Raw genomic sequence first — 18,188 nt, forward strand, 5'->3', positions numbered from 1 at the left:
GAACAGACGATATCAGGACAGGGATCTTAAAGAGACAGGAGCTAAAACCAGGTGTTAGAGACAGAGACTGAGAAGAGGAGCTGCAGCGATGGACGCTCTTACGTGATCAACTTAGATCTCACTGCACCAATGATAATAAATGATATTTTCTATCTTCTCACAGACACGTTTAATCTTGTCCATTAACGAGCAGTGACATCTACATAAACATCAGTGCTTGTGTGACGGACGCAGCTTCTTCTTCTTCTCTTCTTCCTGGTTGTTGTAAGATGAGCTTTGATCGGTTGTTGAAGTCGACTGGAAGGTTCATTTATATTTGTACTGACCTGTGAAGGACCGAAGCTTCTGTGTTGGTCTCTGTGAGCCTGAAATACGACGGACAGACAGACGGTCACATCTGCTCCTTCAAAAGAGTCTCTTTTGTTTAAATAAAGTTTGAATAGAAACAAAGTGAGGAACATCTGAGAAAGATCTAAAGAAAAGACGTGTGTCAGAACATTAGTGATATCTTACAGTTGACAGCGCCCCCTGTTGGCCCAGCAATCATTGTTTGTCCCTCAGTGTCCACACAGAAGCAGCGTGACCCAACACACTGCAGCGGTAGGAAGTCTCCCTTCTCTGAGCATGCTGGGATGTGGATTTCAGCTCCGGCCGACATCTTTCCTTTCACCTGCAGTGCCATGGCTCTCTCTCTCTCACACCGGGTCGGACAACGAGGCCGACGACCAGAGGTCCGCGACCCCGTGACCTCCTGACCCTGAGGGTCGACACACCAGCAGTCCCCACCCTGACACTGAACCTCCTGGAAACCTCCACTGGACGTGCAACTGGGAACAAATATGGCCGCTGCATCGTCGTCCTCGTCAGCAGAGCAGTGACGGAGCAGAGGGGCCAGAACCTGGAAAACAAGAGCAACGCATCAGCTCTACGTTTGACCTTTGACCCTGTTTGGTTTTAGTAAGTCTGTCCACAGAGGACTTTTTGGACTGTAACAACTTGTCCTCTCTAAAGTCTCTAAAAGTAGAGGAGGAGCTTTCAGCATCAAGCACGTTTAACATCCACAGATTTCGAGTTAGAGCGGGTCCAGGTTAGTCTTCACATCCATGATGTTAAACTCTCATCAGTGTGTTGTTGTGTTGACGTGTTCAGTTCATCAGCATCTATTGTCCTCGTGTCCTCACATGTGACTCTGAGCTTCAGTTACTGCTCAGAAAGTGTCTCTGGTAGTTGGACTCTTGTTGAGTGAAGGACAGAGGACGACCTGTTGACATCGATGAGACAAACTGAACTCTGATAACCAGCAGACATGGTTTTTTACCTGCTGCAGGGAGGAGGTGCTGCTGCTTCCTGTGAGTGTGTGTTGGAGGGTGGCGAGGAAGGCGGGGTCCTCCAGCGCTCTACTGACAGACTGGACCAAGTCCCGGTTCCTCTGGAGGCCGATGGCGACGCCGTTAGAGGAGAGCAGCTCCAGACCCAGAGCTCCTCGAGCTCCCACCGCTCCACTGAAGTTAAAGTCCGCAGCATTCTTCAGAAACTTCCCTCCGAACAGGTTCTCCTGGAGGCGACGAGGGGAGGCCCGAGCCAGAGCCTGCAGAGCTCCTCCCACAGTGGGGAAGAGACCCTGGAGGACTTCAACCAGGCGAGACAGGAAGGAGCTCACATCCGCCTCCACCGGCAGGATGTCACGGAGAGGCCGAAGGAGCTCGAGACAGGAAGCTGGAGATCTGGCCGACAAGGCGCCAGGAGGAGGATCAACGGGTCCAGAAAAAAGATGAGAGAGAGCGAGACGCCGCTGAGAGAGACAGTCAACACCTGTATCTGGAGGAGGAGGAGAAGAGGAGAGGAGGAGGAGAGGAGAGGAGGAGGAGAGGAGAGGAGGAGGAGAGGGAGAGGAGAGGAAGAGGAGGAGAAAACACATGTGATGAGGAAAATACTGATTCATGAAAAAAGGTGAAATTAAGACACAGATAGAAGAAAAGAATGTTTTGGGTGAAGGAGGACGAGGAGACTCACTGCAGATCAGAGAGTCTCCAAACTGTCGACTCCCAGGATGCTCTCTGCCTGTGGGCTCCACACACCAGCACTGCCCCCCCTGCTGGCACTGTCTGGAAGTGAACGCTCCTGCGTCGTCACAGGACGGGACGTAGTGATCGGACTGGGCCGCCCGCCGCTCCTCCTCACAGGCCGAGGGACCTGAGGTCAGAGTTCAAATCAGTTTCATCCACTTTAAGATTTTTCCAACCTGAATGAATTCAACGTTTACATCTGAAGTGTCCAGTGATGGCGAGGCGGACTCCCAGCATCCTTCGCTGCAGGACTCTGTAGATGTTGCTCTGAGACACGGAGCGACCGGACCGGAGTCCGGTGAACGCAGAGTCGTACACTTCAGACAGGAGCAGCTCCACACCTGAGCAACAAGCACATCGTCATCGTCCTCATCGTGGTCGCCATGGAAACGGAACATGTGACTGTGTGCGTACCTGTGTTCTCCAGCTCTCGACCTCTGCTGTCCGAGCAGAAACAGTACGAGGAAACCATCGGGAAGAACTTCCTGAAACCGCTGAAGGTCTCAAAGGCTTCTGGGAACCTGACACACACACACACACACACACACATAAAATACAGACAGGTGTGTGTGTTCAGGTGTGTGTGTGTTCAGGTGTGTGTTCAGGTGTGTGTGTTCAGGTGTGTGTGTTCAGGTGTGTGTGTTCAGGTGTGTGTTCAGGTGTGTGTGTTCAGGTGTGTGTGTTCAGGTGTGTGTTCAAGTGTGTGTTCAGGTGTGTGTGTTCAGGTGTGTGTTCAAGTGTGTGTTCAGGTGTGTGTGTTCAGGTGTGTGTGTTCAGGTGTGTGTATGTTTGTTCAGGTGTGTGTGTGTTCAGGTGTGTGTGTTCAGGTGTGTGTTCAAGTGTGTGTTCAGGTGTGTGTGTTCAGGTGTGTGTATGTTTGTTCAGGTGTATGTTTGTTCAGGTGTGTGTGTTCAGGTGTGTTCAGGTGTATGTGTTCAGGTGTGTGTATGTTTGTTCAGGTGTGTGTGTGTTCAGGTGTGTGTGTGTTCAGGTGTATGTGTTCAGGTGTGTGTGTTCAGGTGTGTGTATGTTTGTTCAGGTGTGTGTGTTCAGGTGTGTTCAGGTGTGTGTGTGTGTGTGTTCAGGTGTGTGTATGTTTGTTCAGGTGTGTGTGTTCAGGTGTGTGTGTGTGTGTGTTCAGGTGTGTGTTCAGGTGTGTGTATGTTTGTTCAGGTGTGTGTGTGTTCAGGTGTGTGTATGTGTGTTCAGGTGTGTGTATGTGTGTTCAGGTGTGTGTGTGTGTGTGTGTTCAGGTGTGTGTTCAGGTGTGTGTGTGTGTTCAGGTGTGTGTGTTCAGGTGTGTGTGTTCAGGTGTGTGTTCAGGTGTGTGTTCAGGTGTGTGTTCAGGTGTGTGTGTGTGTGTGTTCAGGTGTGTGTTCAGGTGTGTGTTCAGGTGTGTGTGTACCTGTTGAAGGTATGTAGCAGGTCCACTTCTGTTCTGTCCGTCATGTTGATGAATTTACACTGAACAGGCAGGAAGCCGCCGTCGGCTGCGCACTGAGGAGGAGAAGAAGACGTGGCGCCGTGGAGGAGGCGACGCCCCCTCACCTCACAGCTGCCAGGACCTGCAGGTCAAAGGTCAATGTGTCAGCAGGTCACAGCAGCACATTCAAACAGGGACAGTGTTGGTACTCACAGTGGTCACGTGACCCGCTCTGTCGCGTCCCGTAGAGCTCCATCCCGTCCTGATCCACACACCAACACTGCCCCCTGCTGGAGTCACACTGAACTGACTCAAAGAGGCCTGAGGGGGAACAACGCAGGGCCGACTGCAGCTGGCAGGGAGACATACCTGCAGACAGACAGGTAGACAGACAGAGAGACAGAGAGAGAGACAGGTAGAGACAGGTAGAGAGAGAGAGAGAGAGACAGGTAGACAGACAGAGAGACAGACAGAGAGACAGGTAGAGAGAGAGAGAGAGAGAGACAGGTAGACAGACAGAGAGACAGACAGAGAGACAGGTAGAGAGAGAGAGAGAGAGAGACAGGTAGACAGACAGAGAGACACAGAGAGAGACAGGTAGAGAGAGAGAGAGAGAGAGAGAGAGACAGGTAGACAGACAGACAGACAGACAGACAGACAGAGAGAGAGAGAGACAGGTAGACAGACAGACAGACAGACAGACAGACAGACAGAGAGAGAGAGAGACAGAGAGACAGGTAGAGAGAGAGAGACAGAGAGAGACAGAGAGACAGGTAGAGAGAGACAGAGAGAGACAGAGAGACAGGTAGAGAGAGAGAGACAGAGAGAGACAGAGAGACAGACAGACAGAGAGAGAGAGAGACAGGTAGAGAGAGAGAGAGAGAGAGAGACAGACAGACAGACAGACAGACAGAGAGAGACAGGTAGAGAGAGACAGACAGAGAGACAGAGAGAGAGACAGGTAGACAGAGAGACAGAGAGGTAGACAGAGAGAGAGACAGGTAGAGACAGAGAGGTGGACAGAGAGGTAGACAGAGAGAGAGACAGGTAGACAGAGAGAGAGACACAGAGAGAAACAGGTAGAGAGAGACAGACAGAGAGACAGGTAGACAGACAGAGAGACAGGTAGACAGACAGACAGACAGACAGACAGAGAGAGAGAGAGAGACAGAGAGACAGACAGACAGAGAGACACAGAGAGACACAGAGAGAGACAGGTAGAGAGAGAGAGAGAGAGAGACAGGTAGACAGAGACAGACAGAGAGACAGAGAGAGAGACAGGTAGAGAGAGAGAGAGAGAGAGACAGGTAGACAGACAGAGAGACAGACAGAGAGACAGGTAGAGAGAGAGAGAGAGAGAGACAGGTAGACAGACAGAGAGACACAGAGAGAGACAGGTAGAGAGAGAGAGAGAGAGAGAGAGAGACAGGTAGAGAGAGAGAGAGAGACAGGTAGAGAGAGAGAGACAGAGAGGTAGACAGAGAGACAGAGAGGTAGACAGAGAGGTAGACAGAGAGACAGACAGGTGGAGTTAAACATGTGATGTGAGTTTTGATCTCAGATCATTTTCCTCTGACTGATCAAACTCCTCCTTCCAGAGAGAAGGTGGAGCTGACCTCTGACCTCTGACCTCTGACCTCGTCTCAGCTGTTTACATTCACTAAACAAACATGTCACATGTGATGATCACACGTGTGTTAACGTGTTGTCGTGTTCTCACAGTGAGGAGCAGAGCTGTTGGTTCGAGTCCTGACGACCTCCTGACCTTCAGCATCCACACACCAGCACTCCTGGCCCCGCCCACTGCACTGCACAGGTCTACACACACACACACACACACACACACACACACACACACACACACACTCCCTCAGTGGCAGGTTCAGCAATCACTGTATGAACACACACACACACTAATGGCGACAGTTACCTGAAGCTTCCGTCCGCTGTGCACTGAGGGACGTCATCTTGTTGCTGAGCAACGGCCGCGGCCCTCAGTGTCTCACACTGACTCAGAGCCCCCGACTCCAGCTGGTACTCTGGACAACAGTGACATCATCAGGAAACAGTGACATCATCAGGAAACAGTGACATCATCAGGAAACAGACACCTGAGATTATTCTGTGAACATTTATGAGCAGAACTTTATAATTATTATTAAAAAGAACACCACAGACAGAGACCACAGACAGACACCACAGACAGAGACCACAGACAGACACCACAGACAGAGACCACAGACAGACACCACAGACAGAGACCACAGACAGACGCCACAGACAGACGCCACAGACAGATGCCACAGACAGACACCACAGAAAGACACCACAGACACACACCACAGACAGACGCCACAGACAGACGCCACAGACAGACATCACAGACAGAGACCACAGACAGAGACCACAGACAGATGCCACAGACAGACACCACAGACAGACGCCACAGACACACACCACAGACAGGAAGGTGTGGTCGGTACCTGAAGCTTTGCCCTGCAGCAGCTCGGGGCCACACACCAGGACGCAGGTGATGCAGAGCAGCCAGGCCATCGTCTCCGTGATGACAGACTCAGCATCTCTGCGTCTTTATAGAGCGGCCGACCTGCTGAGTCACCGTGAGGAGAGACAACCAAACACACCTTCCTCCTCCTCTTCGTCCTCGTCCGTCCATCCTGGTGGAACCAGGAGTCCTCGAACATACTCAGGACGGGGACGGTGATCCGTGGAGTCCTGTGATTGGACAAGAGGCTCCTTGAAACACAGGTGGAGAGGTTCAGTGTGACGTCTGCAGCAGTGTTTGTCTTTATATACAGTCAGTGATGGTCTTTATATACAGTCAGTGTCTTTATATACAGTCAGTGATCGTCTTTATATACAGTCAGTGATCATCTTTATATACAGTCAGTGATCGTCTTTATATACAGTCAGTGATGGTCTTTATATACAGTCAGTGATCGTCTTTATATACAGTCAGTGTCTTTATATACAGTCAGTGATCATCTTTATATACAGTCAGTGTCTTTATATACAGTCAGTGATCGTCTTTATATACAGTCAGTGATCGTCTTTATATACAGTCAGTGATCATCTTTATATACAGTCAGTGTCTTTATATACAGTCAGTGATGGTCTTTATATACAGTCAGTGTCTTTATATACAGTCAGTGATCATCTTTATATACAGTCAGTGATCATCTTTATATACAGTCAGTGTTTTTATATACAGTCAGTGATCGTCTTTATATACAGTCAGTGTCTTTATATACAGTCAGTGATGGTCTTTATATACAGTCAGTGTCTTTATATACAGTCAGTGATCGTCTTTATATACAGTCAGTGATCATCTTTATATACAGTCAGTGATCATCTTTATATACAGTCAGTGTCTTTATATACAGTCAGTGTCTTTATATACAGTCAGTGATCATCTTTATATACAGTCAGTGTTTTTATATACAGTCAGTGATCATCTTTATATACAGTCAGTGATCATCTTTATATACAGTCAGTGATCGTCTTTATATACAGTCAGTGATGGTCTTTATATACAGTCAGTGATCGTCTTTATATACAGTCAGTGATCGTCTTTATATACAGTCAGTGATCATCTTTATATACAGTCAGTGTCTTTATATACAGTCAGTGATCGTCTTTATATACAGTCAGTGTTTTTATATACAGTCAGTGATCGTCTTTATATACAGTCAGTGTTTTTATATACAGTCAGTGATCATCTTTATATACAGTCAGTGTTTTTATATACAGTCAGTGATCATCTTTATATACAGTCAGTGATCATCTTTATATACAGTCAGTGATCATCTTTATATACAGTCAGTGATCGTCTTTATATACAGTCAGTGTCTTTATATACAGTCAGTGATCATCTTTATATACAGTCAGTGATCGTCTTTATATACAGTCAGTGATCGTCTTTATATACAGTCAGTGATCATCTTTATATACAGTCAGTGTCTTTATATACAGTCAGTGATGGTCTTTATATACAGTCAGTGTCTTTATATACAGTCAGTGATCATCTTTATATACAGTCAGTGATCATCTTTATATACAGTCAGTGATCATCTTTATATACAGTCAGTGATCATCTTTATATACAGTCAGTGTTTTTATATACAGTCAGTGATCGTCTTTATATACAGTCAGTGTCTTTATATACAGTCAGTGATCATCTTTATATACAGTCAGTGATGGTCTTTATATACAGTCAGTGTCTTTATATACAGTCAGTGATCATCTTTATATATAGTCAGTGATCATCTTTATATACAGTCAGTGTTTTTATATACAGTCAGTGATCATCTTTATATACAGTCAGTGATCATCTTTATATACAGTCAGTGATCGTCTTTATATACAGTCAGTGTCTTTATATACAGTCAGTGTCTTTATATACAGTCAGTGATCATCTTTATATACAGTCAGTGATGATCTTTATATACAGTCAGTGTCTTTATATACAGTCAGTGATCATCTTTATATACAGTCAGTGTTTTTATATACAGTCAGTGATGGTCTTTATATACAGTCAGTGTCTTTATATACAGTCAGTGATCCTCTTTATATACAGTCAGTGATCGTCTTTATATACAGTCAGTGATGGTCTTTATATACAGTCAGTGTCTTTATATACAGTCAGTGATGGTCTTTATATACTGAAGTTTTTTATATTAACTGTACAAATGTTTTATATTTTCACTTTGAATAAAAACTCGGACATTTATTTCTTGAAAATTTGTTTATTACACGACAGAAAAAATACTGATCATAGAAATCGTATATTTTCTGTGTATAAATTATAAAAACATTTTTCTCTCTTCCAAAATGAACTTGGTTTGGTCGTGAACATAAAATCATGTTGAAATATAAAAAACTTTTCTGGATTGTCTGATTTACATGAAATAGAACATAATAAAAAGATGGCCGCTCAGTTTTCCAGTATATTCAATGTTTTATTCTACATTCGTCATTAATTGGTTCCACTTATGAAAATGTCAAAGGTAAAATATGAGCAAATTAATAATAATGTCACAACTCAGATTTCCTGCTCCATCAATTAAATCATGAATGAATCATCTTAACATGTCTGATTTAAAATCACATGTTAATTTTGACTTTCAGAAAATTTCAACTTTGTCTCCTGAAATTTCGGAATTTAAATAAAACTAGAAAAACAAATCTGTGACTGCTCGAAGGAATGAAAGAAGAAATACTTTGAAAGTACAGGGAAAGCAGTTCATTGATCTTTTGGGCGTAAAAGTTAAAATCTGAACGAAGACAAATTATTGTCACCAAAGTGTAAAATCACGTCGGGCTGATTCGAGTCGTTGGCTCCTTCACCCAAAATGTTCAGAGACATTTCTCTAAAAATTCACTTAAAATCTTTTGTGTTGATAAAGTTTTCATCAAATCCTTTTGAAACGTTTCACCGAGGAAAAAACCAACCTGATCTCAGAAACTTCAAACAGAACTCTGTTCTGGATAATTCAGACTAAATCAACTCATCAAACATTCATTCAAACTAAATCCAGACTCAAATATTTCGAGTCAGAGACGATCTCAGAACTCACCAGACAGAACATTTCACATCAACGTGCGACTGGAACAAAACAACTAAAGTTTAAATCGGTCAAATTCAGAAGGAATGACTGAAATTATTTATATTTGAGACAAAACATTTCCTTCACAAAAAAAGAATAAACTTTTTAAGACAATATAAAATCAGTTAGTACAAGATGAACAAAAGACAAAAAAAATCTCTTAACACAAAAGTTGTGTTATAAAAAAAAAAATATATAAAACACTTAAAATAAAGAAAAACTCCTTTAAACGTACAAAGGTGAAATTAGAAATAAAGACCAGCCTGAAGATCTGTGGACGACACCTCGGACACACTTCAAACCAAATCGAGTGAAAACGACTTCAAACTTTTTTAATTCTGAGTTTAGTGACAGATTTTTTTCCGTGGGTTCGTTAGACGACAGCAGCTCGAGACGTAAAAAACTTGTGATGTCACTTCAGATGCTTCATTATATTTTTACTTCTCCACGTTTCCGTCGCAGCAGCGACAGTAAATGTGATCTGGGACTCACTTCCTGTTTCCTGTGTGGAAACAAACTGATCAGTTTGACGTATTTCGGGTGGCACCGTGTGATTGGCTGATCTTGGTTAATCAGTGAATTGCAGAAGCCTGGAGACAAACGGCTCCCTCTGCTGGACACTTCTTATCATTGACGTTTTGAACGCTGTGAACTCGTCCGGTTACAGATTGAAATACTTTTTTTCTCTAAATCATCAGGAGACGTTCAAAAAATTCAAACACAAGTCGACTTTTCTCTGAATGTTTCATTTCAACTATTTTTCCTTTTCATATAAACTTTTATTCAACTGAGAAACAGTTGAACTAAAGTGGACAAACGTGTCGGTGGAGTTTCAGTTTTCTGACAGATTTGAGTTCCTGATGTCGACAGAACACAAATAAACTTTCCAGCTGAGTATTTAGTGGTTGGATGGTTTTAGTGTTCGCTCCACCTGATCGCTCTCTGACCTGTGATTGGTTGATTATTGGAAGATTGATCGAATTGTTAAACAAAGTTTCCCCGACGACTAAAAACAGGATTTAAATTGATTTCAGAAAAACGTCAAGTCAACCACCTGCCGCCACATGAAAAGAATAGTGTGTAAATTAAACTCTGAACGCACAATACACACACACACACACACACACACACACACACACACACACACACACACACACTCACACTCACACTCAAGGATCAGAGTTGAGTTTCTGCGTCTCAGCTTGAGCCGCCCCCACCGCGGGGTTACCGTCACTGGACTCCGGCTTCTGACAAGGAAGTCCGCTGGTTTTATAAAAGAAGAGCAGGTCGACGAGGAACGCCAACATCGCCATGAAACCAAACAGCTGGAGGAGGAGAAACAAATACAACGAGATTCTTAAGCAAGAAAGAAAAGAAGGAGAGAAAGAACTGCGGAGGAAACAGCAAAGGAAAGGAGACTGGGCCAACAGGAAGGAGGAAAGAAAATGTAGGAAAAGGAGGTGTGGAATAAAAATAGGAGATAGGACAGAAAAGAAGTGGACAGAGGAGGTGGAGAAGGAAAGATTGAGGCGAGGTAGGAGGTAAGGAATCAATGAGGAAGAAGTCAAGGGAGGATATGAAGAGACTGGGAAGGAAAAGACAAAGTCGGAAACAACAGAAGGAGGTAAGAGAGGATACAAGGAGCTAGGAGCTTAAAAGAGTAAACAATGAGGAACAGAGGAGGTAGGAAAGGAAGGAAGGTGGTAGGGAATGACAGCAAGGGGTAGAGGAGGAAAGAGGAGGTGAGAATTTACATGAGGAGGTGGCAAAGGTATGAGAGAAAATGTGTTCAGAAAAAAGAGGAACAATAGAAGGAAAAGAAGAAAGGAAGCAGTGAAGGAGAGGAGGAGGTAGGAAAGGAAAAGAAAAGGAGATATAGTGTCTCACCACAGCACTTTTCTCCAGAATCGTTCCGTTGTTGTCCGTCGCAAAAATGACGGAGGAGACGAAGAACAAGACGGCGATGAGGGCGGTGTACCAGAAGTCCTGCAGAGAAGGAGGAGAAGGAGAAGGAGGAGAAGGAGAAGGAGGAGGAGAAGGAGAAGGAGGAGAAGAAGGAGAGTTAAAACATCTAGTTGAATGTAAAGGTAAATGATTCCACTCTCAGGTGAGCAGAGAACCTGGAACCCTCCGTCCGTCTGAAGAACACCCCTCAGAGAACAGTGGTTCAGTCCAAACTTCATCAAACTGTTGTTTCTTGCAAAATTAAAAATTCATTAAAAATGTGAAAACAAACATGGCCGACAGTCGTTCACACAGATATTCCATTTTAAAATCAGAGCTTGTGTTAATGTCACAGATCACATGACAAATCCTGCAACCGTCACTACTTCCTGTGTACATGTACACACCAGGTACACGTGTACTGTGCATGTGCATTGTATACCTGTGGCCAGTAGATGGCGGTATTGCACAACAACAGAAGAAGAGGCGGTAGCAGCTATGCTAACGGAGCTAACATGTCAGCGGCGTGTGTTCCGGTAGATGACCGCTCAGAGTGTGAGTGAGAGCGGCTCTGACGGCGGAGCCATGCCGTGGAGGTGCTGTGTCCCCGGCTGCAGAAGCTACGATGAGGCCAAATCTATGGGCGTCGTGTTCCACGGTTTACCGACCAGAGACCCGCCGCGCTGCAGGACGTGGCTGGCCGCCATCAGGAGCCCCCGGTACGACCAGCACACCCCGGTGTCCCGGTACAGCGGAGTCCGGGTGTGCAGCCTGCACTTCACACCGGAGGACTACGAGGAGGACTTCCGGGCGAAGATACTCAACATCCCGCCCAAACCCGCGCTAAAGAGCGGGGCTGTGCCCTCAGTGTTCCCCGGGAGAGAGCGGCGAGAGCCCGGCGAACCTCAGCCGCGGTCCCCGGCCCCAAAGAGAAGGAGAGCCGGGGCTCAGGTACATGTTATTATTATGAATGGTACTGTTATTATTGTTAATAATAATATTATTAATGTTACTGTTATTATTGTTAATGTTATAGTTGTTAATATTATTATTGTTAATATTATTATTGTTAATATTATTGTTGTTAATGTTATTATTATTGTTGTTAATATTATTATTGTTAATAGTATTATTAATATAACTGTTATTATTAATATAACTGTTATTATTATTATGAATGTTATTATTATTAAATTTACTGTTATTATAATTAATGTTATTATTGTAAATGTTATTATTAATGTTATTATTATTGACCTCATTGAACTCACCACTGAATCATCTCCTTTCCTAACGACACTAAATCATCTCCTTTCCTAACGACACTAAATCATCTCCTTTCCTAACGACACTAAATCATCTCCTTTCCTAACGACACTAAATCATCTCCTTTCCTAACGACACTAAATCAGCAAATCATCACGAGAATAATTGAAACTTGATGATTGATCTTCTGTCGATCGCCTGATGAACGAATCAGCTTTGAGTTTCGTTTCAGTTTGTTCAAATTAGGACGAAGTGGATTAAAAACGGTTTTTCTGTGTTTAGTGGAAAAAGGAATATTTAGTTACAGGTCAGATTTTATTTTTCTGTCTGTATCGTTGAACGTGAACCTCTCGTCTGTTTTCTGTCTCTGGTAGTTTGGCCGTCTGACGCCTCGTGGAGCCGCAGGCAGCTCCCCGCGCTCTCTTCCAGCCGCCGGCCCGGATGAAGGCTTCTGCATCGTGGTGTCGGTCGACCCCCTGGACCACGGCAGCTTCCCCTCGGAGCCGGAGATCAGCTCAGTGGCAGCGTCTGATGAGTCTGATGAGGACTTTGACAAAGACTGTACGATCGTTTCCCACCACAGCCTGATGGAGTTGTTCCAGATGTGTCAGACGTGTGGGCAGCCCATCGAGGAGAAGGAGGTGTTCCACGCAGGATCACAGATGAGCGTCAGGTGGAGCTGTCATGGTGGACACTCTGGCACGTGGAAGTCTTCGCCTCACCTGAGAGACGTGCCATGAAATCCACCTACTCCCTGTTTCTACTGAGTGGACGGACATTTACAGGATGTGAGGAGCATCACAGGCATCTGGGCGGAGCCTGAAATTGAGAAACACGACGAAGCAGGCGAGTTGATTTGAAGACTGTCGGAGACGATGAGCTTCAAACATGAGAAACGACCAGAACCCAACGACACTCGATGTGTCTCCACCAAAAAGAGACGTTTGATGATTCGATTAAATCTTTGATTCGAAAGGTTTGAGTTGGCTGCTGTCTGACCAGACGTCGTGAATCTGTCTCTTTAAGACAGTTTAACGATGATTCACCCAACGAGAGTCAAGATTTTAGCTTCAGTCAGTGGAGACGCGTCGATACATTTGTTTTTAGTCATTGATCGTCTTTATATACCGTCTGTAGTTTGCACAGATACAAAAATATGGACACAAGGTGGCGTCAGACCTGAAACCACCAAAAGCAGCATTCAACACGTGTCTATTAACCTGTTGACGGTGTTGACATGTTGACTGTGTTGACAGTGTTAACCGTGTTGACGGTGTTGACATGTTGACCGTGTTAACCTGTTGACCGTGTTGACCGTGTTAACCTGTTGACTGTGTTGACGTGTTGACGGTGTTGACGTGTTGATGGTGTTGACGTGTTGACCGTGTTAACGTGTTAACCGTGTTGACGGTGTTAACGTGTTAACCGTGTTGACCGTGTTGACGGTGTTAACGTGTAGACGGTGTTAACGTGTAGACGGTGTTAACATGTTGACCGTGTTGACGGTGTTAACATGTTGACCGTGTTGACGGTGTTAACGTGTTGACGGTGTTAACGTGTAGACGGTGTTAACGTGAAGACGGTGTTAACCTGTTGACGGTGTTAACGTGTTGACCGTGTTGACGGTGTTAACGTGTTGACCGTGTTGACCGTGTTAACGTGTTAACCGTGTTGACCGTGTTAACGTGTTGATGGTGTTAACGTGTGCACATTTAAGATGAACATTTACCAAAAACAGTGTTTTTCTAAAGTGTTTTTGTAAGAAAATGGTCACGTATGAAATAAACAGGATGTAACTGTGATGAAGACTGAATGTGAATGTCTTTACTTTATGACTATTTAGAATGTCATGCATGTAATATATTACATACATGTCGATTGTCATGTAAATAAAGTCATTTTCTAAAACAGAAAATCTGCTGAACTGACTGACCTGCTGCTGTTCTTTCAAAATAAAATCAGATAAAGATGAGCTTCATCTTGTTTGTTCGGTTTATTAGCGAGTGGCAACCAACGTCAAGGTGCACTACCGCCACCTACTGCTGTACTTTGTCTTTTCATTAGTTCTGATGATCACCTTCTGTTCTGTCAAAATAAAAGCAGCTGAATTGACTGAGCAGCTCTACTGAAGAAACTTAAACACATCAAGACTCTACAGGGGGCTCATCAGAGATGATGTCATCAGGAAGTGATGTCACATCAAAATGCGTCACGTGTGTTTTATCACATTGAGCTGTTCCTTCCCTGATCTCAGCAGGAGCTCAGGTTCAGAGTCACAGAACAAGTGAGAGTCAGGATCTTCTCCATCGTCCTCACACTAAACCAGGAGCAGCTCTTACCAGACTGGGCCAGCAGGTGATGCCGACCCTGGTGTGCAGGGTGGTGGAGAGGAGGACGAGCAGCAGCAGGGTGAAGAGGAACGCAGTGCAGCTGACAAACTCAAAGAAGTAGAGGGCGAAGCAGCTGTTGCAGCTGCTGACCACCTCCTCCAGTATGAAGGCCACGAAGGAGAACATCTGACAGAGGATAGAAGAACATCAGCTCACAAACATCTGGTGTCACGTTGACCCTTTCTCCCACAGACGGGAGAGGAGGAAGTTCTCTGACTTTTCACTGAGTCAAACAGAAATCAGCAGAAGACGAGACAGTTTCATCATAACATGACATGAGACAGAAACGATGACAAATCTGCTGACTGTCGGTAAAATGATTGAAAATGGGAGGAAATTATGAAAAATGATCCGTCACAGTTTCCTAAAGTTCAACACCTGAAAATATTCAGTTTCTTTACTCTGACTCCCTGTCCGTCTCAGACACGATTTAAACTCTGCTGCTGCTTCGTGTTCCAAAGCCTCAGACCATCAACACGCCTCACACACACACCTCACACGCCTCACACACATGCCTCACACGCCTCACACACACACCTGTCCAGAATCCAAACTAAACCTGGAGACGCAGCATTCACTTTTTATTCTTCACACAACAAACAAACTTCTTTAAATGAGGATCAAAGAATTTCCTCTTTGTCTTTTATTAAATCTGAAAATGACTCATTGTTCATTCTGCTCTTCATGTTTACTCTTATCTGTTGTTGTTGTTGTTTCTATTCTCCATCTAAATGTGTGAACGTGCTTTTCCTTGTAAATATTCTATGAATCATAATTACAGGGTGTAACTGTGACATCATTTCTCAGTTTGTAAAACTGACGTAATAGTTTTACAAACCAAACGATCTGTAAACTTATTGACAAAAAACAGCAAATTAATCTGTAATATCATTTTTATAACTTTTAGAAACTATTTAACCTGAGCTACATTAGTCAACGTAGCTTCAAAAGCTAACAATGTGTTTCTAACATCGGGAAAACCTTGTTCCCATCACCAGCTCTGACTTCGCTCCCTTTGCTAACATAAAACACTGATCATGTGATCCTCACCACAGACAGACAGGGGACAGTTTTCAGGACATGAGGACATGAGGAGCTCTCTGTTGTGTCTCTGTGCTGTATATTTGGATCATGTGGTGAACCGAACTCCAGACCGCTGGGTTTTATTATTGGAACAGGATATAAAAACTCTGTTTCCCTCAAACGGAGACAAACCCTGAGCCACAGGGTGAAAATCAGAGCGTCTGACGTCAGAGGTGCAGAACACAGACTGAGACACACACACTTCAGTTGGAGGTTTGCATCATGGCTGCGGTTCAATTCCCATCGGAGCTGAAAATACTAAACGTTTTCATCAGGGGGTCGAGGATCAACTGTCAGTGACGTCACCTGTTGGTTTGTGAGCTGCTGGTCTGAAGCCTCAGTGTGACATCGTCCAGCGCCATCTTGGTTGTTTAAAACCAGAAGTAACCATATTCGGAAGAGTGGGGGTGGAGACTGACTGAGAGCTCGAGGACACACCCACTTACATCTGCCATCATTTAGTTTTGCACTTTGACTCAATGAAACCCTGGAGAGTGTGACAACCCAGAGGCATCATGGGAAGGTCAACCTGAACATCCCCTTTTCTAACCGAGCCCCTGCTCCCGTTAAATGTTGCAACAGCAGCTCGGAGTTCTTCTTCACTTTCACTTCCCAGTGTGCAGCTTCCTGCAGCACAGACACACAGACACATAGACACAGACACAGACACACACACACACATGCACACGCACACACACATGCAGACGCACGTACGTTCTGGAGGTGAAGCAACATGTCCTGTTTTTGAGTTTGAATGAAATAAACAGAGGTGTCAGAGATACGACAGTTTCAGGATCTTTGAACTCACCACTTCAGTGACTTTGATGAGGAAGCGGACTTTGTCCAGATGCTGTGATGGAACCAGGCACCAGGAGGATTTGGGGTTCGGAGCAGTTGTGGGTGAATAAACCTCAGACGCCATGATGGAGCTGAGACAACAGAGAGAGTTCCTGTGTCAGAGGACGACACATGATGTCAGAAATCCTAGCAAAGACAGCTAGCTGCTACACATTGCTGCTACTCTGTTGGTGGAGGAAATAATCTGAACGTCACACGACACAAACAGAAGTAAACCTGCAGCTCCATGTTCAGATACATGTCATCGACAGTTCTGATCAACTCTGCACCAACACTGAGCTTCTTCTGTTTTTCTCCACATGAACAATTGAAATCCCAAAACATGAGAAAATCAGACTCAGGTCCAAAGAGTCCAGAGTTGTTCTTCAGTCAGGAGACCAGGACATGTGGTCACGCTGTCCGTCCACTGGCATGTTCATTTTGACAGTTCAGATATAGGAACATGTCACATGGCAGCGACACAGGCACACAACACTGACCAGCCCATCACCACTGTTTTCAATATCAGTGATCAATCATTGTTGTTCTGTAGAACTACAAGTTCACTTTAACATCATAAGTAAAATGAATATAAAACACAGAACATCGTCATATTTCAAAGAATATTTGTATTTTTTACTTTAAAAAAAGAATAAAACTCCTGAAAACCTTTGTCACGCGTGTACATGAAGTTAAATCTACTTCAGTAAAGTGAGAAGTGTACTCAGGTACAGTAAATAAGTAAATGTACTGTATAACTCCTGCTGCGGTCTGTTCGTCAGAGGACGTGTGTTGGTGAGGCTCATGTGTCATCCTCCATGATGACGGTTATTCTCAAGAACCAGGCTCTGAAACTTATTTTCTGTGTGTGTGTGTCTTTCTGTGTGTGTGTGTGTGTGTGTGTGTGTGTGTCTATGTGTGTGTGTGTCTATGTGTGTGTGTGTCTATGTGTGTGTGTTTGTGTGTCTTTCTGTGTGTGTGTGTGTGTGTGTGTGTCTTTCTGTTAGTGTGTGTGTGTGTGTGTGTGTGTGTGTGTGTCTTTCTGTTAGTGTGTGTGTGTGTGTGTGTGTCTTTCTGTTAGTGTGTGTGTGTGTGTGTGTGTGTGAAGGACAGATGTAGAATCACCGTCATCATATTAATTCCCATGTGTTCGTGTTAAATGATAAAAAGAGATTTTTTTAGGAAACAGTTCAATTGTAGATCAGAATTCAAAGCGTTTGATCTTTTTGCTCAGAAACTTCAAAGGTTCATGAAAACTCAGCGGAGCGGAAGTGACATGAAATAAAATAAAAGCTGTTGAACTCACCGTGAGATCAGAAAACAGAGTTCACACTCGTCTCCTCGTGTCTCATCAAACTTGTTCACTGAAACTGAGGAAACAAACTTCTTCAAACTTCCGCATTTAACGACTTTCTCTCGCTCTCTCCCTTACTTCCGGTTTCAGCTTTTCAAATTAAAGTTGTTCCGACAGCTCATCACAGTTGGTCCCGTTTTATTTTTATTTGGATGTTTAAGTGTGAATCTGAATCCTGCTGTTGTTTTACTTTGAGGTCAA

General features: G+C 44.3%; 3 protein-coding genes across 7 annotated transcripts in view; 1 reads left to right on the forward strand and 2 right to left on the reverse strand.

Annotated features, from left to right (window-relative positions):
- Positions 1-8,118, reverse strand: part of tg (thyroglobulin) — a 21,382-nt gene extending 13,264 nt beyond the window's left edge. The window contains exons 1-11 of one of the 2 annotated variants that reach the window (XR_011245828.1): positions 5,973-8,118; positions 5,420-5,528; positions 5,210-5,307; positions 3,703-3,858; positions 3,472-3,631; positions 2,481-2,587; positions 2,264-2,407; positions 2,014-2,193; positions 1,319-1,818; positions 514-898; positions 327-365 (exon numbers count right to left, since the gene is read on the reverse strand). Coding sequence is in view for 1 of the 2 variants with exons in the window: in XM_069536791.1 (XP_069392892.1) it covers positions 327-365; positions 514-898; positions 1,319-1,818; positions 2,014-2,193; positions 2,264-2,407; positions 2,481-2,587; positions 3,472-3,631; positions 3,703-3,858; positions 5,210-5,307; positions 5,420-5,528; positions 5,973-6,042 (1,948 nt within the window). In the remaining variant the exon portion in view is untranslated. The remainder of the gene's footprint in view (positions 1-326; positions 366-513; positions 899-1,318; positions 1,819-2,013; positions 2,194-2,263; positions 2,408-2,480; positions 2,588-3,471; positions 3,632-3,702; positions 3,859-5,209; positions 5,308-5,419; positions 5,529-5,972) is intronic. The other variant, XM_069536791.1, reaches the window with a different exon arrangement.
- A 114-nt stretch (positions 8,119-8,232) lies between these two features.
- Positions 8,233-18,086, reverse strand: cmtm6 (CKLF-like MARVEL transmembrane domain containing 6). 4 transcript variants are annotated; one of them, XM_069536797.1, is made up of 6 exons: positions 17,940-18,083; positions 16,605-16,746; positions 14,663-14,839; positions 11,001-11,099; positions 10,281-10,438; positions 8,233-9,615 (listed from the first exon to the last, which is right to left on the reverse strand). In XM_069536797.1, the coding sequence occupies exons 2-5, from the start codon at positions 16,716-16,718 to the stop codon at positions 10,283-10,285; spliced, it is 546 nt and encodes a 181-aa protein (XP_069392898.1). In that variant the 5' UTR covers positions 16,719-16,746; positions 17,940-18,083; the 3' UTR covers positions 8,233-9,615; positions 10,281-10,282. The 4 variants fall into 4 exon arrangements, with proteins under 4 accessions (XP_069392898.1, XP_069392899.1, XP_069392896.1 ...); XM_069536798.1 differs by having other exon boundaries at positions 16,605-16,725; positions 17,940-18,082; XM_069536795.1 differs by having other exon boundaries at positions 8,233-10,438; positions 16,605-16,725; positions 17,940-18,086.
- Positions 11,552-13,148, forward strand: LOC109647763 (uncharacterized). The gene is made up of 2 exons (XM_069536793.1): positions 11,552-12,008; positions 12,698-13,148. Exons 1-2 carry the CDS (start codon positions 11,598-11,600, stop codon positions 13,061-13,063), a joined length of 777 nt encoding a protein of 258 aa, XP_069392894.1. The 5' UTR covers positions 11,552-11,597; the 3' UTR covers positions 13,064-13,148.
- Positions 18,087-18,188: the final 102 nt, after the last annotated feature.

This window comes from Paralichthys olivaceus, chromosome 13 (genome assembly GCF_024713975.1).
Source record: "Paralichthys olivaceus isolate ysfri-2021 chromosome 13, ASM2471397v2, whole genome shotgun sequence".
Classification (NCBI taxonomy): Eukaryota; Metazoa; Chordata; class Actinopteri; order Pleuronectiformes; family Paralichthyidae; genus Paralichthys; species Paralichthys olivaceus.